The 25,105-nt window shown below is 49.6% G+C and overlaps 1 protein-coding gene across 4 annotated transcripts in view; it reads right to left on the bottom strand.

Annotated features, from left to right (window-relative positions):
- Positions 1-284: 284 nt before the first annotated feature.
- LOC142879988 (runt-related transcription factor 2-like) overlaps positions 285-25,105 on the bottom strand; it is a 44,480-nt gene continuing 19,659 nt past the window's right edge. For 2 of the 4 annotated variants that reach the window (XM_076013582.1, XM_076013583.1), the window contains 6 exons: positions 24,141-24,409; positions 22,576-22,732; positions 20,696-20,800; positions 8,591-8,758; positions 5,771-5,932; positions 285-1,799 (listed from right to left, as the gene is read on the bottom strand). In XM_076013582.1, the coding sequence (XP_075869697.1) occupies positions 1,321-1,799; positions 5,771-5,932; positions 8,591-8,758; positions 20,696-20,800; positions 22,576-22,732; positions 24,141-24,409 (1,340 nt within the window). In that variant the 3' untranslated portion in view covers positions 285-1,320. Of the gene's footprint in view, positions 1,800-5,770; positions 5,933-8,590; positions 8,759-20,695; positions 20,801-22,575; positions 22,733-24,140; positions 24,705-25,105 lie in introns of those variants that run through there. The other 2 variants (XM_076013584.1, XM_076013586.1) reach the window with 2 other exon arrangements.

The raw sequence follows: 25,105 nt of genomic DNA, 5'->3' as shown, positions 1-25,105 counted from the left end.
GGATTTGAGATCATCCAAAGGATTAATGTGATCCTGACGAGTTCCTGTATAATAAAATAACCCGACCGCAACGTCTGACCATTTGGAGAGCAACTGAGAGCAGCGTTGGGCGCCCGTCTTTGGCCTTCATGTTAATTTGTACACAAGTGAACCATTTCCCATCTTGACATGAAAAAAACAAACAATACAAAAAAAACACCGGACGAGAGAATCTTGAGAAACGGAGCAGAGCCCCCCCACCCCCCGCTGGATAGTCCCCCCCCCCTCCGCCTTTCCCTCCCCCCCAACTGGAGTTCTCTTTCATGTGATTTTTGCCAAAAGGCACGATAGAAGTTATTGCTCAATAAATACCAAAAGGTTTAATTTCCAGCCAAATATGTGTCAACGCCTGGCGGGAATGTTGGGCTGTTTTAATGTGTGGACTAGTTAAACTTGAAATTAGACAAGCAAAAAAAAAAAAAAAAAAAAAAGTGTTGCAAAAGTCTTTGGAAATTGCGTTTCGTATTCCAGATGATTTCGAACTTCGAGGGTGCTACCAAAGGAAACAAAACCTTCAAAACTTTGAACTTTCTTAAATTACCTATGACAAAAAAAAAATAATTTTAACTTAGTTTATAAAGATGCATCAAAAATATTCAGATTACACTTCTTTGACTCAAGTTTTTCAAATACAATACATAATTTATGGCTTTATAAGTTAAAAAAGAAAAACGCCTCAATCTACACCGTCTCACCCACAATATACAAGTTTAAATTAATCGGTTTTACAGCAAAATGTAATGTTCGTACCTCTCCGGGTAACATATGCGTCACTCTGATTACTCGCTACTCAGTGCCTAACTTGCATCTCGATATTGTCGTCATACAAAACAAAACATGCTCTGCAAAAAAACAAAAAAGCCTTGCCGAAGTATAAACACTATACAAAAGAGGCAGTCTTTTACAAATATTACCGAAACGTAGCATGTGGATTACGATAAAAAGTGGGGGAAAAAAAGTGTCTCATCCACTCGGGGCCGAGGGAAGGGGGAAAACAAAAAAAAACCCAACAACCCATTTTTCATGTTATTGCTGTGAACTTGACTCCCTTTTGTCGTTTCTTGGTCAAAACACATTCCAGGGGGGACGGGTCCGTACAAGTTCAGTTCTCTTCTTTTTTTTTTTCCTGTATATAAATCTCAGCCTTCATTTCCAAGCAAAAAAAAGGCATCAGTTTACACGATGAGAGCCCGAGATTTCTCTCTTCCTTGAAGGTTTTGTGCTTCTGAAACTGCGACGTCGGGGCGGGCGGGGGAGGGGTTGGGGCGGAGGGGCTTCCCCTCAGTACGGCCTCCACACCGCCTCATCCATGCGGCCGCCGGGGTTGAGCACGGTGGGGGAGTTACTGTGGCTCCCGTCGCCGTCCACCCCGCCCTCCGTCTGGCTGGGCAGGTTGGGGTTGACCAGGGTGCTGCCCGTGGAGGCGCTAGTGCAAGGCGGGATCATCCGGGAGGGCGAGCGGTCGCCGCCGGGCACCATGGAGAACTGGTAGGAGCCGGACGAGGCGCCGTAGTAGAGATAAGGCGTGCTGCTGGTCTGGAAGGGGGCGTTCTGGCTCTGGGTCGAGCCCGGGTAGGGCGGCGGAAGGTAGGTGTGGTAGTGGGCGCTGCCCAGCGACATGCCGGAGGTGACGGGCGGCGTGTAGGTGAAGGTGGCCGGGTAGTGCATCCGAGGGCTGGAGAAGCGGCTCTCTGTGAGGGAGGAGAGGCCCGGGAACTGGCGGTCGAACTGACCGGGGAACGGACTCAGGTCCGAGGAACCTGCAGAGACACAGGAGACACAAATATGAAGGCATCTGGATGGGTGGATGGATATATAGATGGGTGGATGGATGGATATATAGATGGGTGGATGAATAGATGGATGGATGGATAGTTGGATAGATGGATACTTTCATTAATCCCTGTTGGGGTATTCAGACATTTTACAACTTGCACAATCACAGGTCAGTGCAGTCAGTCATCACTTGATGAAAAAAAAAACAAACTGGCGTGAAATAAAATCACAGTCCAGGGTGAGCTTACCAAAACATGAGAACAGATGAATAAATAAATAAATGAGTGAATAAACAGCTTGTCAAATGATCCCTTGGGGGGGGTCTCGTTCCGAGCTGCCGGGTTCCGAGCTGTCTCAGCAGCCGTTGTCACGCAAGCCAAAATGTAATTGTTCCGCTTCCTCCCTGGTTTGTCAGTTTTGATTATGTTTAAAAAAAAAAAAAAAAAAAGCTGTTGGCTGTTCGCTCGTAAATAGTTTTTCCCGATTCGTCCTGCAGGGAGCGTATTCAATGAACGAGCCCCTTGTGGAATGAAACGGTAGTAAACTGCCCTTTTACGTGATGGGATTGTGACCGGCCTGATACGCCTCTGACACGTTGAGCAGAGAATTCCCTTTATTCTATCCTTAAATTTGCCCCCCCCTCCCCACGACTTTATTTGCTCTCGCCTTTCACTCACACCAAAAAATGTTTTTTTTTTCGCTCCCCCAAAAGCCCCCAAACCGCCCAAACCCTCGATAACGTTAACAAACACATCAGTCAAGGCCCACGCAGCGGAATAAGTTTGTGCTTCTGAATATTTATGTTCCCATGTGTATGTGTTGGCACGCGTTCCCGTGCGCCTTGTCTCAGTGTTTACGCATGCAAATGTATGTGCGCGCAAAATCGGCGGGCGCTGTACGTGCGCGAATGCTGTGAGAGAGAGAGAGAGAGAGAGAGAGAGAGAGAGAGAGAGAGAGAGAGAGAGAGAGAGAGAGAGAGAGAGAGAGAGAGAGAGAGAGAGACGGGATGAATCAGGAGCTGCACATGTGGAAACACTTTCGGCAGAAAGAGTTTCCATGAGATCCATAATGAGGCAGGGCTGAGCTCTGATGTGGCTCCTCTCCTCGCCTCCCATCGGCTCCAGCCGCCTGTGTGTGCGTGTCCGTGTCCGTGCACGTGCGCGCGCACACATGCGCGCTCGTCGCCGACGAGGAGCCGCTCCATCTAGGCTCCCGCGTTCCTCTCCTCGCTTCATCCCTTAAAAAATAACCCCAAACCACTAACTGGCTGTGGCGAGCCTCCGTGCCGGGGCCCAGGGTTTTTTTTTTTTTTGTTGGAGGGGGGAGAATAGGAGGTCCTCCCTCCCTCCCTCCCCTCCCTCCTCTACCCTCTCCTCCCATCTTCTCGCGGTGGTTTGGTCCAGCCGTGGCGCTCTTATCATAAATCACCAGGCGTCTTCCGTGTCACCATGTCTGCTGCGAGAGGACAGCGGGTGGCGGGGGTGTGTGTGTGTGTGTGGGGGGGGTTTAGAGGAGAACTGTGGAAGGGGGTCGGGGGGTGTCGAGTGTTTATGTGTGCGGTGGAATTGCGATCCCGACTCCTCTCGCATCATATGCTGCCAATTAAAGCCTTTTAAACTTCCTCTTCAACCCAGCCGTCCCTCCCCCTCCCCCCTCAACCCCCGAGATCTGCTTGAGTCTAATGGAATAGAAGGTGATTGTCTCGGTGGCGGTGGAGAAGCCCAGACGTGACCCGGATTGTTCATTGAACTCCTCCTGCTTTCTGTGTTTGGACCCATTTCTTTTTTTTTTTTTTTAACATATATTTTATTTTGAAGGGACGTGCTGTGATGTGGATCCAGGTCCAGCTTGATTCACTCTGGGTGAACCATGAACGCTGTCTCAGAGGGGACAGTTTCGGTCAGAATTAAAGCTTCTCCCTTTCAGTGCTCACTGTGAAGCTCTTGGCTCCCGTTTCAATTGGCTGTTTGTGGGGAGAGAGCGGAGGGGAAGAACTGGAAGTCCTGAGTTTTCGGCTGGGGGTGGGGGGAGAGGGGGTGTTATTGTGGCAAAATGTTCAAATGTTAAAAATGTCGCCACACTGCATGTGTGGTGTCCTCAAAGAGTCTGGAGAGCTGTGTGAAAACGCTGACACTAATCGAACCTCCTAGCTTGGAGCTACGTTCCTGTTCGCGCTTGCTAGCTGGGGCACCTAGGCCGATACTTAACACTTCATAACTTTTTCTGTGGTATTGTGTTGTGTCTGGAAAGCCAATTTCCCTGAGGGAACCCTCCCAAGGGATCAATAAAGTACAATTGATGGATTAATTAATTCATTGATTGACGAGGAAAAACGAGGAAACAAAAACGAGGTGCTAGCGCTAATGTTTTGAGTCAAAACGGACTCTGAACGCTGTGTCTTCTGGGTATTTGGACAACGTTGCAGATGTTGTTTGCTTTAGTTTTTAATTTACGTTGGCGTCCTTGGCCACATCCAGCCTACTTTGCGTGGAATTAACCTAAGAATTAATCTTAATCCAATTAATCTAAGGTGCTGCGATGCATAACCATGTGTTTGCGCGGGCCTTGCGGGGGTTGGGGGATGGGGGGAGGGGGAGGGTGTTTCAACTGTTTGCTTTGGGACATCCGTGGCTGCCTCCCCTCGCACTTGTCGGCATGCTCCGCGGCTGGATACTGTTACCGCCTGGCGAGGTGTCAACATGAGCTGCGGAGATCTGAGGAGCCTTAGTCAGATCACCGAGGAGAAAAAAAACGCTCCGAGTGCAACTGGGAGAAGAGGAGGAGGAGGCGAAGGGGGAGGAGCCCGGGCCCAACGTGCTCGTACACGCAATGCGTCGCTCGCACAACAAAGACCCACGGCCGCGAGATAAAAGGCCGCGGCGGAGGGGTTGGAGGGGGGGAGGACACCGAACAAATTGCAGACAACAAGGCAGCCAGATTTTGAGGCCCGCTGGGCTGAGTAAGGTAGCGCGAGAGAGCAGAGAGGAAATAGAAGGATGGCGAAGAAAAATCAAACTTGCGGCGCAGAGAGTGAAACAGGTGTATGGGGAGGGTGGGGGTGGTGGTGGTGGTGAGAGGGGCCAGCTGAAGGTGGGAGCGGAGGGGTTTCCCATTATGAGCGCAAAACGAAAAAACAGAGACAAATTGGAGCGGCGGCGTGCTAATGCAATTACCCACAATGCCTTGTGAGAGTTGTGTATCGCTATAAAGGCGCTTTATTTGTCGGTCACAAGCCTGTTATTATGCCCGGGCCTGTTATTACCCATTCTCCTCCGGGATCAAAGGCTTGGAGCGAGGAAAAAGGAAACAGTCGTCCTCCCTTCAGCCCCCCCCCACCCGACTCCCCTCAACTGTCATCCGCCGGCTACGCTTCGCTCTCTGAAGAGACGGTCGGATAACACGGCTAATTTCTGATAGCGGCCAGGGGCCTTTTTTGCGTGACGGATGCAATCCGGTCAAAGCGGCTGTATTTACCGAGCTGAAAACAACGAAGCTGAGATCGAGGGGCCAACTTATGGCAAATGCGTCGCTTTGGATAAACGTTGCGTGAACAGATGTGAGCAACGGGATACAAGAGCCGTGACATCCTGAAGTGCATGTAGAAGCTACCGTGGTAGTTTTTAACTTTTTTCACGGCTCACGATGTAAGAAGGGATGGAGACAAAGCATTCGCAGTGTCCTGCTAGGACGTTTTGCTTTTCTGTCTTTGCATTTGGGATCAGAATTTTTCAAGTCCGCACATTTTCCATTTCTTCCAAATTTGCGTTAAATGGCAAGATTTAAAACGATACGTCAGCATACCCCCCCCCCCCCCCGACCTCCACCCCCCAAAAAAAAACTCTTTCTCATCTCTTTCTGTCAACTAATTTGTCCAAATTAGTTTCAGGCCGCTGGGCCCTGGCCGGGGGGGCTTGGGGCCGGTGGTGAGGCGGAGACGGAGGAGCGGTGGTTCTACCTGGCAAACGTCTAGGCACGTCACTGATGGCAGGCAGGCCCGTGCCTCGGCTGGAAGAGAGGGGGGTGGTGGAGTGGACTGAGGGGGACGCCATGGGACTCAGGTAGGACGGATACGTCTGTTCGTACGACCAGGGAGGAGAGGACTGGGACTGACGAGGGTCTGATGGGAAGAAACGGGAGTTTGGAAGGGAAGGAAAAGCAGGAGGAGGAGGAGGAGAAAGAGACAGGAGGAGAGAAAAAGAGGGGCGGTTACCAAATAAGGCCCAGCGACTGGTCAAACGTTTGATACTTGTCAAAAAAAAAATAAAAAAAATAAAAAAAACTCTTCAGAAGTCCAACACGAGGTCAGTGGAAATCACAACAAGCGGAGACATCTGAGTGCTCGTGTTTCGAGGTAAGTATCAGTTGGACGCATTATGCAACATCCTCCATAATGACACATCTAATGTTTACCTACGCGAAGAAGACCTTCCTGTTTGCCTTATAAAACATTGTGCTTGCAGCAGAGGCGCAGAGAGCTTTGCTGGCACACACCCAGGGCGTAAACACAGCAGCAGACGAGCAGGGAAATAGCTGCCGCGCACGGCGTTGTGCGCTTTGCCCGATATCGCGTCGTATTCTGAATATAAAAAAAATATACTGTTTACTTGTTTGCCGCCTGTATCTGCAAAACCGGCATCTCTGTGGGGGTTTGTTTCCCCGAGTTTGCCTGTTTTGAAAAGTGCAATGAGTCAAAAAAAAACAAAACAACAAAAACAATAAAGGGTGCGGAAAGCAGTTAGCAGGTGGAGAAGTTTAAAGTTAGAAAAAAAGGAGTTAGAAAATAGTGACGATGTGCTTGAGCAATAGATGCAACACGGTGCCTCCAACTTAAATGTTGGACAAAAGTATTGAAAGAAAGTTACAATAATTTGCATTTCTTGCCTGTTTCCTGTCATTTTTTCCGAAGTGTGTGCTAAACACTGTTCTAGAGGTCAACCCCTTGTGATGTCACCAACGCCGTTGATGCCTCAGTGATGCCTCTCTTGAAGATTTGCTTTAGCGCCGCCGTCAAATGCATTGTGTCCCTTCAGCTAGGAGCGCTAAATAAATTAAGTCAATTTAATTGGATTCTCGACTCCACCTTAACCACACATGAGGTGTGTAGTCAAGGTGGAATGGGGCGGGACTGCTGCACACCTTTCCAACTTGCTCTTGACAAGGCTATTAAAAGGGTCATAGCTTTAAGGGTCAAATAAATCATGTGTTGTTCATTCTGTTTTCATTCACTACCCTGGTAAGTCGGTGGTAATTGAAAATAGTGGTTACGACACTGTAACCAAGATTGCGTTTCGGCTGTCTTCAGGCACCAATAATAATGAACCATATTTAAAACTTCTGTGTGGTTAGCTTGGTTGTTAGCGTCTCGCTGGCAACCGGACTTTCCCCCCTCGCCCCCCACCAGGATTCCTGTGTATATTTCATTTTAGTCATATGACCACAGTCACATCTCTTTGATGGCTTGCACTAAGGGCTCACAGGCGTCTGCAACAAGAACCAAAAGACCTAAAAACAAAATCTCTCCACTGCACTGCTGTAATCGACGGCAGCAGTGTTGAATATCAGCCGGATCACTTTCTGACTGGAAATGCAAAGTAGGCTAGCGTGACAGCGTCCAAATAAAAGCCATCTGAATTTACACGTAACCTCCTCGTGAATCATGGGAGACGACTTAACACAGATACTCCTTATTTGCTCTCGATCCTTTTGATGAAACAATCCGTCATGTCAACAAGACTACTGTTGATATCATGGGGGTGGGGCCCCTTTATTGGAGTGAAGGTGTAAAGAACCTGCTGCAGAGTAACTAAGCGCTGCAAAGGTGCGGGTGATCGTGTCGCAGCCACAGATGGTGTTACCTTCTGCGACGGACATTGATCGTGTGTCGGGGCCGACGAAGGCAAACGATCTCGGTGGGTGACCTAACGCACGGCGTACTGCGTGTTCTGTGCACGCCGCTCCAGTTTGGGTTGCTGAGATATTCCAGCCAGCCTTCAGGCAACGTTTGTGACAGTGGGCCTTCGTATTCAAGGACGGTTCAGGGAAATTATTTCAACAAATTCCAGAAAATTATTTTCATAACATCACGACGGTGCTCTTAGAAAAACGAATCCATGATAAGAACACATGCCACTGCAGCCTTAATCGAATATAATGAAAGCAACCGGAGCACAAACACATGACCTCTTCGCAAAATGGTTTCCCTTGATTGTAACTAACTCAATTTTCTTACTGTCATATGGACTTGATTCAATTTGCAGGATAACGAATACACAACACTTTGTCATCTTCAAACGCTGTCCATCAAAATGTAGGGGGGTTTTCAATGGATCTCATCTAAAGCCTGAAAGTTGTTTTTTTGTTACTTCTACTTTGATGAAAGATCCGCGTTTGTATTCTTTATAATCCACATAACCCTGTGGAGTTTCACAGACTGAAAGAGTTCCAGCCACTATGCTAGCCATTGTGATTTCTGTAAAGGTTCTATAAAAGTTGATTGAGTACATGGGCACTCAGGTATTGATATGATCGGTATAATATGGTATTAGCGTTGGGTAGAATTCTTTCTCTGTGAAACTCCAGCATGGTTACATGGACACTGTCACCTAAACCCCCATTCACATAGTGGTGTTTTGGGTGGACTACCCCTGTAGTTCTCACCGTTAAGTCACTGAAACTTCCGGGTGGAATCAGAGATCAGCAACAAATCAGTAAAGGCGAAAGCCAGAGAAATCCATTTCTGGGGTTCTAAGGGGCCTGCGGAGAGCCGGGTGCTCACCTGTTATCTGCGTCTGGCCCTGCGGGTTGAAGGAGTTGGCCACCGGGTTGAGGGTCGGCCGGGGCCCTTGGGTGGGAACGCCCACCCTCACCCTCATCCTCTCCAGCTCACTCAGGCGGTCGGAGAACAGTCCAGTCTTGGGCGGGTCCTCCAGCTTCTGACGATGCCCTGCGGACGCATACAGAATACGTCGTTTTTTTAGGCCAACAGTTCCACAAAGTTCTCATTCAGATTAAACATTCGCCCCGTTCTGACGTTGCATGCGAGCTGGATTATTAAGCATAAAGTACATTGCGACCTTAATTTGTTTGCCGTTCACTTCGGAGCGTAATCTGTCACTCGCGTTTTATAATACAAATGCAATGAGTGGCGATGGTCTGTTGTGTGCCAGGGCTTCGCTTGGCAAACACACAGTTTGCTCTCTGAGACAAAGAGGCAGCTCAAAGACTTGTGCGTCTGGGATGCAACATCCTGCTAATTAACAAAGGCAATTATCCTATATCACCTTGCGCAAGAGAAGAGGAAGAGCAGGTAACGGCGAGGAGCGTCGGGGCGCGCATGTTACGCTCACTTCGTAGCAGACTCCTCAGGTAAACACAGGCTCTCACGCCATCGCCATTATCTCCGCGGGAGACGCAACCTATGCCAATTTTTTTTTTTTTTCTTTCTGTCGTTTCTTTTTTTAACCCGTTTGCTTCCTGCATTCCTCTGCTGATTATGCCACGCCCCCCTTCAGGCACCGGCTTCGTTCTCTCGCTGTGAGTCAAGGCTCAAATGTGCGACGTATAACCCGGCAGACTACAAACACATGACATAATGCCACTTGCTCTGTCTGAGCGTGCCCGCTACATAAAAAGCCAGGGCAAGGAAGCGTTTAAAAAAGAACTCTGTACGCTAGGCCAGGCGCGGAGACTCCGGCCCGGTGGGCGAAGACGCCTGCGTCGGTCTTGCACTGGTTCACCTCTGAAGGGCGGCAAAGCAAATATCAAACAGGAGAGAGTCAGGAGCTAACCGCTGTGCTTGGCACAGCTCCAGCTGGCTCAGACAGACACGGAGCGCTACTTCAGAATCCTACCCAACCTGCCTGCGCTGGGAACAAAGAGCTGGCGCGGCACCTCCGGCCACCAGGGAGGGTGACAAGGTGGTGGAGGGATAGCAGGGAGGGAGATGCGAGAAAAACCCTCGCTTGTTTCATGGTCTAATTTGTGCACTCATAAGCCCCTCCCCTGTTTCTGACTTGCCTTTGCGTTCAGAGAAAAAAAGATATGTAACCTGTCCTTTTGTTTACTCCTCAGTGCAGTCAGCCTGACCTGACACGCCACATGGAACGTTTCCCAGATTCGTTGGATTTTTTTTTTAAATTCAATCTCGAATATCTCTGTCAGAAAGTGCCAAAAACGCAGGGACGGGTCAAACCTTCTGTTTCTGAGTCACGTGACACAGTGTTTGACTAAGTCGGTCAGAAGCAGAGAAAAGCTCTTGTTTTGTGGCTGCTGTTCTTGGCTCTTCTTCTTTAACCAAGGGAATGTTGCTCACGTCTGATTTAAAAAAACAAAAAACAAAAAAAAACAACAAAAAAACAGCCATGCTGCTGCCATCATTGTTTACAAGCCTGCAACAGTTTCCTGTTTTGGTCGCAGCCAGGAGGCCTCGGAGCCCCGCCTCTGTCTCCCCGAAGCCCGCTGATTATGCATGCATGTCATACACGGCTCAGCTGAAAACAATTACGCATTAGAGCTTTTCAATCTGGATCGGCACGAATACGTGCTTCCAGCTGCGGCGCCAGGCTACGGCCCTCCGATATGCTTTTATCCACCATGTGATTCTTTGCAGCAAGCTAATTAAATTTCATCTGCCTGTCCGTTGCGCGACTGCTTTATTGCATACATTGTGGCACACGGCTTGCCAAGCTGATATTATTCGAGTTTGGTTTTAGCTCTGGGTTTTGTTATATTTGGTTTTAGCGCTGGGTTTTGTTATATTTGGTTGGGGCGGGGATATACATTTTGGTCTCCCGAAAAAAAAAAAAACATTTTCTGATGGAAAATCCGACCACACGCCACGATCACAATGACGTCACCAGACTTGCATCACACGGTTTAAAATAAACAGACAATCTCATCGCGTGCGTCACTCCGAAGCTGCTTTGAAACACCCATAGCAACAGCCACTCCAAAAAATGACTTTATTGGTTTTTCCTCCTGCTTTATAACAGAAGTCAAAGACATATTTCATTCATATTAGTTCCCCTATCATCCCCGCATATAATCTATGCCTCTCGCTGGCAGCGATCATCTCCCCGCGCGAGCCTCGCGCCAGTCAATCATAGCCGGTCCATTTTCGACACAGCAAATTTTCTATTTCCACACAGTGAGGCCTTTGTGCGCAGCAGCCCGTCTCCCGGTGATGGGAATAAATAGCAGTGGGAGGGCGAGGGATATGAGGGGAGACGGACGGGGGACGGACGGGGGGAGGAGGAGGACGAGACCCTGATGGCCAGTAAATTAGGAACTCTGGATGGCTTGACTTGAGAACGAGTGCTGAGCAAGGAAGGTGGAAGTGGAGCAGTTGGAGGGAGATCCCACAATACCGACGGATGCAACCTGGTTTTGAAAAGAAGCTCATTTATTTTTCTTCCAATGGGAACCCGGTACGTTACACCGCCACATTTAGGCCCAATTTACACTCTAAACAGGCCGACCTCAAGTCCATTAGTTTAGCCGGCCTTGACAGTAAATACAGTCCTCCATGAGTTAATTACACCTTCCAGGGGACGGCTGTTGCCAAACACAAGACGTCTCAGCTGTTTTATCGGAACCCTGGCAGGGTGGAGGTACGAGCCGGGGATATTTAAAGGAGCGGGAAAAGGCGGATGATTTCACTGCCGTAGGGAAAGTCCCTGAGATTCCCATCATCCCTGCGAAAACAGCCGAGATCTTCGATAGCGCCTGCCACTTCCCTGCCCGGCCGGCGGCCGGAAACGCGAAACAGATTCAGACCAGATGTGAGCGACTTGGCGCTGCGCACGCAGAGAGCGGCCCGAACGCGAGCGCACGTCTGCGCATGCAATTATGGCCCGTTCACACGCACGCGCAGGGGCGGCGGGCGGGGGGCTCCCCCGGCACATATCGCTCGTTGGCGATAAAAACAAACAAACAAACAAACAAAACAAAAAAAGAACACAGCGCATGTTTAAAAGTGGGGTTCTAACGGTTAGATAACACCACTTTCATATCTGTAATCGCGCAGATGCACGGTGATCCTTGGAAAAGTATTATTACAGCCGCACCGCAGAAGAGTCCTGGATCCAACCCTCCGCTGCTGATCAGATAACAGTTAGGAAGAGTAGGTAGGCAAATAGAAAATAAGCCCACTGTAATTAATGACAGCGTTAGATGGGATCAGAGCCTGAGCAGAGATCTTTGATGGTTAACCGTTCCCTCACATGTCCTGCCTGGAGATACTCCTCAAATACACACAGCTTCTCCTTCTTCTTCTCCTTCTTCCTCTTCTCTTTTTTTTTTTCTTCTTAAACTCGGGAAAGGTTTGTACAGTACTTGTACTTAAAAAAAAAAAAAAAGGTTGGAAAAACAAATATCAAAGAATAGCCTCTTTTCTTGGATTTTGCTGTACATCACTTTTTGATGACTTTTGCATGTCTGCTGGGTTGATCGGGAATACAAACGTATGACTTTTTATAGCTTTTTTTCTTTTTTTTTTTAACAAGCTCAATTCCCCAGTAATTGATCCATAATCCATTGGCCTTTTCCAAGTTTCCAAGCCTCCGTCTATGAAGCTGTGAAAGCATCGCGCTTCACAAATATTCCCATTAAAGAAGCCGTGAAATTATCGGTTCAAACGTCCCGTAATACTGACGCAAGACTGCAAACTGTGCCATCGGGACGGTGGTCGACGCTCTCCAGCGGCCACAGTTAGCAGCAAGCTAACTGACTTAGCGCCAGCAGTTAAAACTTACCCTGGCAGAGGTAACAAATGTGCTCATTAACAACACATAACACTCAGGGTGTTCAATAACAAGTCAGCTTTATACACTGCCAATGGCAAATTGAATTTAATAGATTTGTTGTTATGAAGACTTAAAAACAACTAAAAGAATGGTGTTCCTCTGTGTTATCATTGCTCTTTATGGTCAATGTTGGGAGTAATTGGGTACATTATTCAGATGGGCAGGCCAAGGTAGATTTGGCCCACCTACGACCCGCACCTGGCCGCTCCATTGATTTCACAACTGTGGGCTAGCGGTACACCCCGAGACTCCAGGATGGCGGCCCAGTCGCCCAGCACATACGCCGACAAAGTTGTTGACTTCCGCATTAGTGGGCGTGTGCAGTGATGACATTTGGTATGTATTGTATGTATTTGGATGATTTCGGTTTATTTGCAGTCTATGGGAAAAATGCTTTTTGGGCCCATGGGATTTCTTTTTGCTGCAATACCTCGAGTGGCCACCGGGAAAACTCCGCACGCTAGCATATTGCCACAATACATCCATGCTCCGCACCTGGCCGCTCTATTGATTTCACAACTGTGGGCTCGCTGTCTCTGTGCCCTCTGCGTGCTAAGCTAACGTCTCTCCAGTCTCCGGACGGATCTGAAGATGTAATGGGTTCGCCTGAGCGTCCAAACGGGATGATTTATTGCCGCGAGGAAACTCCCAGCACCTCGCTCCGACACATCAGCCCAAGTTATCAGACAGATCCCGAGGGGGAACAGAAGAGAGAGAGGGGGAGGAAGGGAGGGCGAGGAAACTCTCCCGCCTGCAGCCTGAAGGAACATGCGAAGTGGCTGGCAGGAAGAACAAAACCCAGAATAAATGGGATGATTTATGCTCTTTGTGTCATGCCATGCCCTTTGTGATGCAGCGGGGATTCATGTTGAAAAAAGGCGGAGCCTGAATCAGATCCAGTTAAAGCCAGTGAATGAATGACGCTGGGTTAGCATTTGAACCTTTGTTGTTTTTATATTATTATCATTTACGTGGGAGACCTCACGGCAAGCACGTCCGAAAGAATGAATTATTTGAGGTGGCAATCAGACGCTGGCCGAGCGCAGCAAAATTTGGAGCGGAAAGTGGCAAGTGGGTGGGTGACAGCCAGACGCTCATTGACCGCGTGTGTGGGGAGGGTGACGGGAAGGGGGGGCGGTATTAACGAGGAGGAGGAGGAGGAGACAGAGGAAAATAAATAGACAATCAGAGGCGGAGGTAGAGAAATGGTGGGGGGGGGGGGGGGAGAAAGAGAAAGAGAAGGGAGTTTTTTTCCCTTCTTTTTCTTTTCCTTGCGGGGAGATGAGGCAGCTCGCAAAGGAGGAGAAGGAGACGAAGGAGGAGGGAGGAGGGGGGGGGGGGAGTGAGGGCCGGGGGAGGCGGGGGAGGGAGCCAGGCAGTCGTGGAGCGCTGCCAGGCGTCTGTGTGGTCCAGGCGTTCCAGCCTGGAGGAAGCAAGCCAGGCAAGGGAAGGGCACACACACACACACACACACACACACACACAGTCACAGGCACACACACATGCACGCGCAATCATTCCCAAAGGCGCAACATTTATTGAGCACAAAAACACATTATGCACACACGCCGATGACATTGGACAAAGTTTTGAAATTGTGTAAATTCACGCGCACAGAAATGCACGCGTGCTGTACGCACGTGTGGGATAGCGCATGCAATGCACGCACGCCCACACACGCACACACTCACGCACACACACCCCTGTGTTTTGATTCAGAACAGGGAAGAACAAATCTCCCCGAGATGTCTTTTATACCGCAGCTCAGGGCCAAAACAACCCTCCACTCGTTTTCTTAATGGTCGTCCCTCTTTTTTCATTGTTTTTCCTGTCTGCCGCCACCACCCCCCCACTCAAACACACACGCACACACGCACACACGCACGCACGCACGCACGCACGCAGACACACACACAGCGCCACCTCTTTCGTCTGCTGTCTCCTTCTCCTCCCCACCACTGAATGATTTTGTGTTTTGCGTTCTAAAGGCCTTGGCACCTCTTCAAGGAACTTCATGAGACGTTCAACTGACTGACTGCCTCTGGAAAGACTGCCTGCAGTCTTTTTTTTCTCTCCCCTCCTTCTTTCCTTTCCTTTCCTTTCCTCTCCCCTCCTCCTTTTCTCCCTTTCATTCCCTGTTTTTTTTTTTTCTCTCCCTCACTCTCTCCCCCTTTCGATGTTTTTTTCGGTGAAGTTTTATTTGTCCGGCTCCCATTGTTAAAAGCTGCTTTAAGTTAGGCAGCCGCACTCGTGTGTGTATGTGTGTGTGTGCGTGTGTGTGTGCGAGCGTCTGTCTGCGAGAGGAAAATTGCCCCAGACTCCTCTGAAATCGCCCCCTTAAACGCCTGGACGCTGTATAAAAGAATGTTCTGCTCGGAAGGAGCGACAATCTGGGGGGAAGCTAAAGGTCTCCACGCCTTCACGTCACTGTAAAGAAATGGGGGGAAAAAAAAAAGCAAAAACAGAGCAGAAAAACAAACAAAAAAAGCTGGGCCAACCTCCCCTCACCTGCGTTGTACTCTGCAATTAGCGCCGCTGAGACTATTAGCGTTTAGCATTAAGGAAATGACAGGCTTTTTAGAGCTGGCAGCCAAGGCCTCACGGCAGGTAACTCGACCCCGGGGACGTGTGATGGCATGCACGCGTCACGGCGAAGCATCGTTGGATGTCACGATGACAGACGCGTTAATAAAAAGGTGTCTCGCCCGCTCGCCGAGTTTCTGGTCCGTCTGCTTTTTTAAAACGACAGTCGTTTTCACAATTAGTTTGCTAGCAAGCAGCCGAGTAACCAGACCAGTCGGGATTGTTGCTTTTAGCTCGCCGTCTGTCTAGACGGCATATACGCACACACGTCCGCGTTGTTTGAGGTTTGCCTGGCACAATGACCCTTGGCGCTGCCAAATTTATGCGCGGGGTTCCGCAAGGGCCTGTTCTAGGGTCGCATTATTTTCTTTTAACTAAAAAAAAAAACCCTTGATGTCCTGAAACAACCTGACGAACAAACACACAAACAACTATGAGTCTTTTGCCAGAAGGGTTTAAACAATCTGCAAACAAATGCCAAGAGGGGTGAACAGCTTCCTGGGTGAACAATGGATGGATTCATCATTTATTCCATTAGCCAATCCGTACCACAGTATTCACATTAGACCAAAGTTGGACAACTAAATTAGCTAACTTAACTATTTTTTCCCCTGTTTTGTATAGCTTTCGTGCAATTAATTATATATTTCTTATTAATTAATTAATCTAGTTAATCTAATTAATCTAATTAATTATCTAAATCTAAAATAAATTCCACGTTAGTACAAACCTCGAAGTCACTTTAACAAAACAGATACTTATCAATAATAACAAATGATGAATATATTACATGGAAAAACATGCTACAATTCATTGCTAATACATAATTGTGCCATCACTTCTTTCATAACTGTACCTCACTTTATTGGCCTCGGCACTACGTCACTTTGTACGCAACCTTTTCCTGATGTCGCGGCGCTAACGCCTCAAGCATCTATTGTTTACATCTGCGCGAGTGTGAAAAAGTATGCGTAACAGCACCAGCCCGGCTTGGCAGACAGGTCCCGCGAACCGCTAATATCGTCCGCAGGCCTGTTGGTAACCAGACTTGTTAACGCCCCAACCAAAATGGAACCGGCACGAGACCCTGTCCCCAAGACCACAACCCCCAGACCAAGAATTATTTTTTTTTCCTCAAAGGATCAGAGACGAAGGGAAGACAGACCTGACCGCTGGATTCCACCGCCGACGCGAACCACACATAAACGTCGCTCATGCACGGCTACAGTCGGTGTGAGCCGGTGTTGCAGCACGGGTGTCGCGGGTTTTGACGTCGCCGGCTCCGTTCACCTGCCGCCAATTAGCCTCGCTAAGACGGGCGGATTTAGACAGAAAGCCTGCTATATTATCGCGTTACACCTCGGCGGCTATCACTCAGGAAGTCGGCTTCAGCTGGCCCACAGCGGCCGCACCGCGGGCCAGCTGAGGCCAAGAGGAGACGGAAACCGCCTGTGAAAGCACAGGGGCTTTAGGCAGCCACTCCCTGTCTATTAGCTCGAAAATGACATTTAATGAGGACTATTAGCCGCACTGTGCACAGATCAGCACAGTGGCTACACGCTGCACTAATGACGCCGGCGGAGCACACGCTCGGCCTACTCTTCTGCAAAAGCATGCAGGTTGTGGGCTGCCCTATTTATCATCACGCCTCCGTGGTAAAACACACAAACGTGTGCATGCATGTGCACGAACACGCACTGTTGCGCACGCAGACTGCTAAGTGGCTACACACCGGGCTAATCCCACCTGTATTGCAGGCACCCGCTGCAAAAAAAACAACAATGCGACGACCGTTGCAAGTTTGCAGACGTGTGTGTATCATCCCACCGACACGGTGATGAGGGCGGACGTGCGTGGGACCACGTGCACGGGCCACAGGGTAAACCAACAACAACCACAAAGTGATTGAGCGCAATCGGAAAGAAAAAAATCAGGTTATCCCGCAGGGATAATAACGCAGGGACGTTGCTAACCACTTTCAAAACACACACACACACACACACACACACACATGCGGCACACAGACACTCACACACACACACAGGCCTGGTAAGGAGAACCATGCCACAGATCTTTCAGCCCTGCCCTCATTGATTTTCCTTCACTCTTGAGCTTGCAATTAATTAGCCCAAAAATTCCCGCGTCAAACTTCATCTGGAGATATGAGTGCTGTTAATTCACGGGTGGTCCAACTTTATCACTGCAACAGCCCCCCGCCACACTCTCCCCAAACTCACACACACACACACAGACACACACACGCACGCGCGCGTCAGACGAGGTGGAGGGAGGGGGAAGAGGGAGGGGGGGGGGGGTGACATCCCTCAGGAAAGCCTCATATGGCCACCAGAAGTCTCATCAAACACGGAGACACACAAAATATCCTTCCTGAATTAAAAGGGGGGAAAAAAAACACGAAATGAAAAAATGCCCACCGCTGCCAAGCAGCACCGCGGTGGCGGGGCAGCGAAACGTGTCGTTAACACCCCCCCCCACCCCAAAAAAAAAGAGAGAAAAGTTAGGAAAACAAATGCTAAAAGTGTGAGAGGAGTTTGTTCTTCGCTTTGAGCGTAATCGTCAGTTTATTATTCCAGAAGGAAGCACTGCTGTTTGGGAGGGGGGGGAGGAGGGGGTGCGGCGTGCCCACAGAGTGCCAGTGTGCGGCGGGACTGGGCGGCCCACTGTTCCCTCTCTCTTTGTGGGCCTCTCATACGGCCGAGGTGGACCCCCCTGCCCAGCATCCCCCCCCCCCCCCCCCGCCTCCCTAATTCTGCCCTCGTTTAACACAAAATAGAGCTGTAATGGCCACAAAGACCCCCCCCCCCCACACACACACACACACCACCACCCCCCCGCCATCGTGTGTCAATGAAGCGTTCACAGATAGAATCGCTTGCCGCCGCTCCGAGACAGAAAAACCTTTGGGGGGGGGGGGGGGGGGGGCGCACATGTGTGCTTCTCCACCCCTCCGACCTCGGCCTAATGACCCCCCGAGAAGGAGGCCGTGTTCTGGCTGTAGTTGGTCCGGGGTAAATTACGCCGGCGCTGTAATTCTGGCCACTTAACAGCAAAGCAAAGGAGGTCCAGGGGTGGGCATGGGGTGAACGTGAGTGGGGAACAGTGTTGTTGGGATTACTCCATAAAAAGTAATCCAACTACTGATTACTGATTACTCATTAAAACAGTAATCTAATTACTTCTTAATCAATGACTAATTACTCATTACTTTAAAGGTTAACGTTAAAAAAAAGATAAAGGTAACAGCTGAGAAAGTCTTGTTTCCTGCACACAACGTACAACGATCGTTGTTTTCGGTTGTTTTTTCTAAATTTCAGACATTTGGTGGATAATTAAAAGACATTTTTAGCTTGCAAAATATTTCAGAAAAGTAACGTAATCGTTACCTAATAAAGTAATTATGATATAATCCCCGTTTTGCCAGAGTAATCCAGTTGCATTACTCTGTCACTTAAAAAGTAGTTTAACTACGGTAGTGGAATACTTAGGAATGGATTCCTCGCCAACACTGGTGGGAGAAAGGGGGCGGGGGGCGGGGTCTGAACGATGACACGCGATTCATTGGCTAAATTACTGTAGCCAGGCGGACCTCGGGAGGACGAAGGGAGACCAAGGTGCAGAACAGTGAGGCCGCATCTTTTCGGACTCATTCTCAAACACATCCCAGCCCCACTTCCAAATAAGCTTTTGACCCCCCTCCCCCACCCAGTACTTACTCCCCCCAGTACTTACCCCCCCCCCACACACACACACACACAAACTCCCATCTGCTGGCCACCACACAGCGGCACGACTTGTTTGAGAGTCGTCTGACGGGGGACGGCAGATGCACAGGAAATGCTTTTGATCAAACAAGATGGCTCGGGAGCGAGGAGAGGATGGGGAGGGGGTGGGTGGGGGGGGGTGAAGGAAATGTGTGCATGCACTTTTGTTTTTGGCAATTCAGTGGCAAAAGAGCTGAACAAGGCGTTTTATGTACATATATACTATACATAAATACATATAAGTGTATAGATATATACATATGCATATATATATACACACATATGTATGTACATACATGTATTTATATACATGTGTATATATTTTTAGGCTCCGCCTTCTGGTTCCGTTCTGTTAGTCGGTTAGCTGGGAAGATTGTTCGTGGTGTTTGGGTTTTTCTTGTTGTATTTTTCTTGGTTCCTCAGTAGTGAGGTGGGCCGGGGGAAACAGCTGCGTGCCAGACCAGTTGGCACTGCCTGCTATAGTAAAGTCACCCCCCCCCCCCCTCCCCCTCCTCAGTTGTTTTTATATGGCTCATTAAAAGGAGCTGATGCTAGCGTTCTGCTACCCGGCGTAGCCTCTGAGGAATAATCTACCTCACTTTTAATTTCTCTCAAAGTGTCACACCGGCAGCCAAGCCTTTTATTTATTTTTTTTTCCGACGAGGACAACTTAATTAAAAACCCGTTGATCTCTAATTTACCCAATCAGAGCTTTTTTTTCTTCTTCTTACCCTTCTTCAATAAAACTTCTTCTCCCTCATTCCCTCCACCCCCAAGTTAATTAACCTGTTTTATTAGCCCGTCGCTATTTCAGCCCGCAGACACACCCGGAGTTTAGCTCCTTGCGTTCATCAAATAACGGAATATATTCAGCTCGGGGGGGAGCTGGAGCAGTTCGACAAAGCAAACACGCAGGGTTCTAATGCAGCTGAAGAACTGAAGAAATCTATCCGTCCAAAATTTCCCACTTTCTATCTACAGCCATGCCTGCGGAGGCGCTGTTGACATTTCTTGCCGGAGAGTTTTGTAAAAGACGCAGAATTCCACAGCAAAAGGACAGTTAGATTCTTGACAGTAATCTGATCTTGATAAGGTGAACACTGTGGGTTTAGCCAAAATATCCACTGCAGGCTACGACGCCGCTGCTGTTTGCCGTCATATGTATGACAAATTAGTTTTACACGCTACCAGAACTTGTCGCGTTCGCGAGAACTAACACAGCTCCCGTCTACGTTGGCTAAAAGAAACAACGTGGCGTTACCGGATCGCCGTGTCCTCTGAGCGATCAAACGACAAATGCAGTATGGAAGCATGTTTCCTATGTTTGTTTTTCTCCTGTTCTTTTTTTCCCCGCATCAGCGTGCACGGCAACCGTGCGCTTCCACTTGTATCCACAGTGGGCGGACTCCCTTTGCCCTCTGTGAAACCCAAGAACTGTTGCGTGGATTTGAAAATGTCCAGAACCCTCCGTTCGCACGGCGGTGGTACTCGATCCGCTCGAGGGCCAAAGTTTATTTTAGGCCTCGGCTTCAATTTTGATCATTCCCTTCCAGAAAACCGTCCCTGGAAATCCCCCCCGGTGCCGCTGCTCCTCCTCGCTGAATTGCAAGGGCAACGATTCATAAGCTGATTAAGTCAGATTCGTGGCGTCTGTCTCTGTCTGTTTTTTTGTGTGTGTGTGTGTGTGATGAATGCGCGTGCCTTTGTACTCACTCCTGGGCTCTCGTGGTCCGTCCACGGTGACCTTTATGGCTCGGTGGTATGTGGCCACTTGTGGCGGGTTGGTGAATACCGTGATTGTCAACGTGAAGCTCTTGCCTGTGGTGACATCAAACAAACATCAAATGACGTACCATCGGCGCGCACAATGACCCGCTTTCATGGCCGAGCCATCCTCCAGTCACAAGTGTGGTTGTGACTTATGAAAATAGCCAATAAAAACTTGTCCGGGGGGGAGGAGTAGGGGGTTTTGCGAGGGGGCGACAATAAGGCGAGGATTGATGACGAGCAAAATGATCTTTTTGAGAGGTTCTTTTCGAAAAAAAAAAAAAAAAAATTATCCCTTGGCAGTCGGTCCGGGTAGAAGATTGACTGGTGGAGCCAGTGTCTCGTTATCCACACTTTCTCCCCGTCTGACGCTGTGTGAGTGGGCGAGAGGCATTTTAATAGTCACTTCCTCCCTTGATAATCCCGAGCAGTTGCTGCCTTGAGGGGGGTTGGAGACCGTGCGTGCGTGTCTGTGTTTGCGTGTGTGCGTGCATGCGCGCGCTCTCTCTTATGTGCATCCATGAATCAGAGCTCAACGGGCCGAGTCAGCAGCAGCAGGGGCGGCGGCGGCGGCTGCAGTGGCTAACGTCTGGGGTATGCAAGATGCATCACGGCACCGTGGCTACGCGCAGGAAACAGGAAGCGAGGGGGGAGGTTTTTAGAGAGCTTTTTTTTTTTTCTCCTTTACCCCCCCCACCCCCCTGCCCCCACCCCCTCTTTCGGCCCCCGAACAGCTGTCCATTCAGCGGCAGCCAGCTCACCCGCACCTCTCTCTCTGCTTCGCTGTAAACACGTTAGCGGAGGAAGCGACCGCGTGGAGGGGGAGAGATCGGGGGGGAGAGATAGCGGCCAACCGCAGGTGCGACAGGTTGTCGAGCTGCTAATGAGGGGGGTTCCTGAGGGAGGCTGGTCCTAACCCGGGACGTCTAGGATCCAATCCCCAAAACGCTCGCAGCTCAAGTGAGCCGCTGTCACGTGCGATCCTCCGCTAACCCCCTTTAAATGCTGGTCTGGGCCCTGCGGCGATACGTTGATTCTCTCCTCCTCCTCCTCCTCCTCCTCCCGTCCTATCAGTTCCCCTGTCTGCCTCTCTACCCGTCTCCTGCCACCGCCCGGGGTATTGATTTCACAGTCCGATCCCCTTCCCTTCTGGCTCCTATGTCACTTCCTGTGACTAGATTCTGTGTCGGAGTCGCCGAGGCAACGGGCCGCCGGCCACCTCAGCTGCCTTTGCTTTGTCCACCCCGCTAATTCCTCGCCGGTGACACTTCCTCGCTTCCTTTTGTAGAGGTCTGAATGCCGAGTGGGTGGTTGTGGGGGGAGGGAGGGGCGGGACCTTTGGGAGACTCGTAGCCGATGGTGGAAAAAAAAAAAAAAGACGGAGACGGCAGAAGATGCCAGCCCGTCGAACTCGTAAATCAGATGATTTCACAACGACGGCGCTAATTAAGCGAGGAGCCGCTCTGGCGACACTCTTGCGCTCAGCAAATTCCTCCGGAGTCAAAAGGAAGCTCGACAGCCTGACAGCGGGTGCGCGGCGTGATCAGCTGCGTGGCCGCGGGGGTGTGGTTGATCAGAAACCCTGTGAAGGGGGGGCGGGGGGGGGGCCTGTTTGAAAACAAGCGACGCCTCTGTGCGCCGCTCGGAGATGCAGACGTTGTCGCTTCAAGAGACCGCAGAGCCGATAATCAGCGAGTTTATCGGCGTTTACTCTGCGTCGCCGGGGGGGGGGGCTTTGGCCCGGTGGAGTTTGGAGGTCGGGGGGGTGAAGGAAGGTCATTGTGCGGGTCGTCAAAGAAGGTGGAAGCGGCCCCTGAGACTCTCACCTCTCCCGCTGCGGCCCACGAAGCGGAGGTCGTTGAAGCGCGCCACCTGGTTCTTCATCACGCCCGAGGCGTTGCGCAGCTCGGCCGAGTAGTTCTCGTCGTTGCCCGCCATCACCGTCACCACCGTCCCGTCGGGTATGTCTCCCAGGGCGACCACCTGTCGGAGCCGCAAGGAGGTCAAGAGGTTCAACAGACCGACGGGATATTAAATCAGTCGTCAGTTCTGCAACGTTGCCTTCGGTGTTCACAGAGGGGGGGGGGGCATTAAAAGCTAATTTAACGGGCGAGTTCTCTGGTTTTTATTTTTTTTTAAGCCAAAGTTAAGATTAAAACCTCCCCCACAAAGTGTCCGTGATGAATGAATCCCCGTAACGTGACGTGACAGACCCGTTTCACGTCGTGCCACCCGCCCCGGAATGGTGTTGATGAATGGATCTAATTTCATTTTCCTGCTCACAAAAGGCCTTGTGTTATCATTTAGATTCCTGGACGCAGATAAAAGGGGCGCGCAGGCGTCGGGAGGCCCGATAATTACACGGTCGCCAAAACGCTCGAACGACGCACATATTTTAAAATGTGTCACGTCTGATTTTGCCAGATCCAGATTTTCCGTTTCCTTTGGTGTGTCTTTGATCCGTCCTTTAACTAAAAATCTGTCCTAAAAAAAAATTAATGGGGCCTTTTTCCGTAAAATAATTGCAATGGCAAAAAAGAGAAAAGGAAAAACAAACTGTCTGGGCTTCAAAGAATGTCCGAAGAGTCTTAAAATGCAATAACAATTAGTCTAGTACCTGTTCCAGTGTGGAACTTTGCACCTCAACTCAACATCTGGGCCAATTACAATGATTTATTACAATCATTAACTTTATGGTCATAAAAGGCAAATTATGGTTTTGACATAAATAGGATCCAAGATGACACAGCCCGATAATTATTTTATTTTATTTATTTTTTTTAACATATGGACATGCTTGTTTACCGTTTTGATTAAACCATTATTTAATTTGTCTGAATGGGGAAACAGTTTGTGTTATAAAATCTGATTCTTTGGGCTTCGGGGTGAAAAAACAAAACACAATAAAAAAAACAAATGAACTTGTAGTTATAAAAAGGTAACAGTGTGAGCTGGTTTACTTCGAGCTTTTGACACAAAAGGACTTCAATCCAATTTAATGTGGCAAATTTCAGTTATTTGGGTAAAAAAAAAGAAAAGATCTAAAAGTGACATCAAAACTACCAGATCACATTACACAACTTGTGATTTTAATCAGGACCAGCGCTTAGAAATGAATTAATGACACATTTAAAATGACAAGGAGCCCAAAATGGCACACAAGAGAACATAATCAACAACAGACAATTACAAAAACGACGAAATGTTTCCCCCCCCCCCCCTCCCCCGCTACTTTTTTTTTGTTCTCAAATCTCTCACTGATTTGTTGACGTGATATTTTTGGGACTTCAATGTATTTGTTACTGTAAAAAAAAAACAAAAAAAACCCGCAAACCGCACTGTGGTTGACCGCACTTTAATCACGCAGCTGGCCGAGGACGCGGCTACTCACCTTGAAGGCGACGGGCAGCGTCTTGTTGCAACGCCAGTGGGAGGGCAGCACCGAGCACAGAAAGTTGGGGCTGTCGGTCCGGACCAGCTCGGCCGGGTGGTCGGCGATGATCTCCGCCATGCTGCGGTTCTCGTGCGGACGCAGCCTCGGCACCGCCGCCGCCGCCGCCGCGTCAGGCTGCCCGGGCGGGGAGTTCACATCGTTCATCTTCCCCGGGACCGGCTGGAGGCTACTGGACGGCGGGCTGAACCTCCGAGTGGCGCTGGGATCTACGGGAATGCGCATCACAACAACAGCGTGGGGGTTACCGACCGACGGGGGGCAACCGAAGGCTCGCCGGGCTCCCCTTCGCCGCTCGCGCTGGGGGCTCGGGGGGCGGAGGGGGGCAGAGAAGTCGCAGCTAGCCGCCGCCGAAAAGCCCTGCGCGCGTCTGCGCCGTCCTCAGGAAGCCTCTCCACCGCAAACTTTTGCGGGCTCCCTTCAAACGACATAAAAAACACACCTCTCCGGCGAAAAGAGGGGGGGAAAAAAAGAAGAAGAAAAAAAAAAAAAAAAAAAAAAGTCGCAGCAGCAAACCCCCGGACCCTTGACAGCTTGATGATGTTTTAAACGACGAGCCTTCCTCCTCCTCCTCCTCCTCCTCCTCCCCCCTTCTCCCCCTACCTCCCTCAAACTTCTCCGGGACGCGCGGGCGGAGCAGCTCGTGTGTGGATATAAATAACATCAAATAAAAAAAATTCCAAAAGCGTCTAATGGGCTACACGCTTAAACGAAGAAAGAAGAAGAAGAAGAAAAAAAAAGAAGAAGCACGGAGCCAAAGTCAAAGAGTCGATTAAGAAGCTTCTTTTTTCTCTTGCCCCTGGTAGTCTGTCTTCCTTTAGGAGAGAAGTCAAAGCGCAGCTCCAGGTGCGTCATTGAAGTCTTTGTGCCGAACTGAAAGGCTCCCAGAAAGCCCGGAGGCTATG

The sequence above is a fragment of the Nelusetta ayraudi genome, unplaced genomic scaffold (genome assembly GCF_046127955.1).
Source record: "Nelusetta ayraudi isolate G7.1 ecotype Tasmania unplaced genomic scaffold, CSIRO-AGI_Nayr_v1 ptg000151l, whole genome shotgun sequence".
NCBI classification, from domain to species: domain Eukaryota; kingdom Metazoa; phylum Chordata; class Actinopteri; order Tetraodontiformes; family Monacanthidae; genus Nelusetta; species Nelusetta ayraudi.
This window is presented reverse-complemented; position numbering and strand designations above follow the sequence as displayed.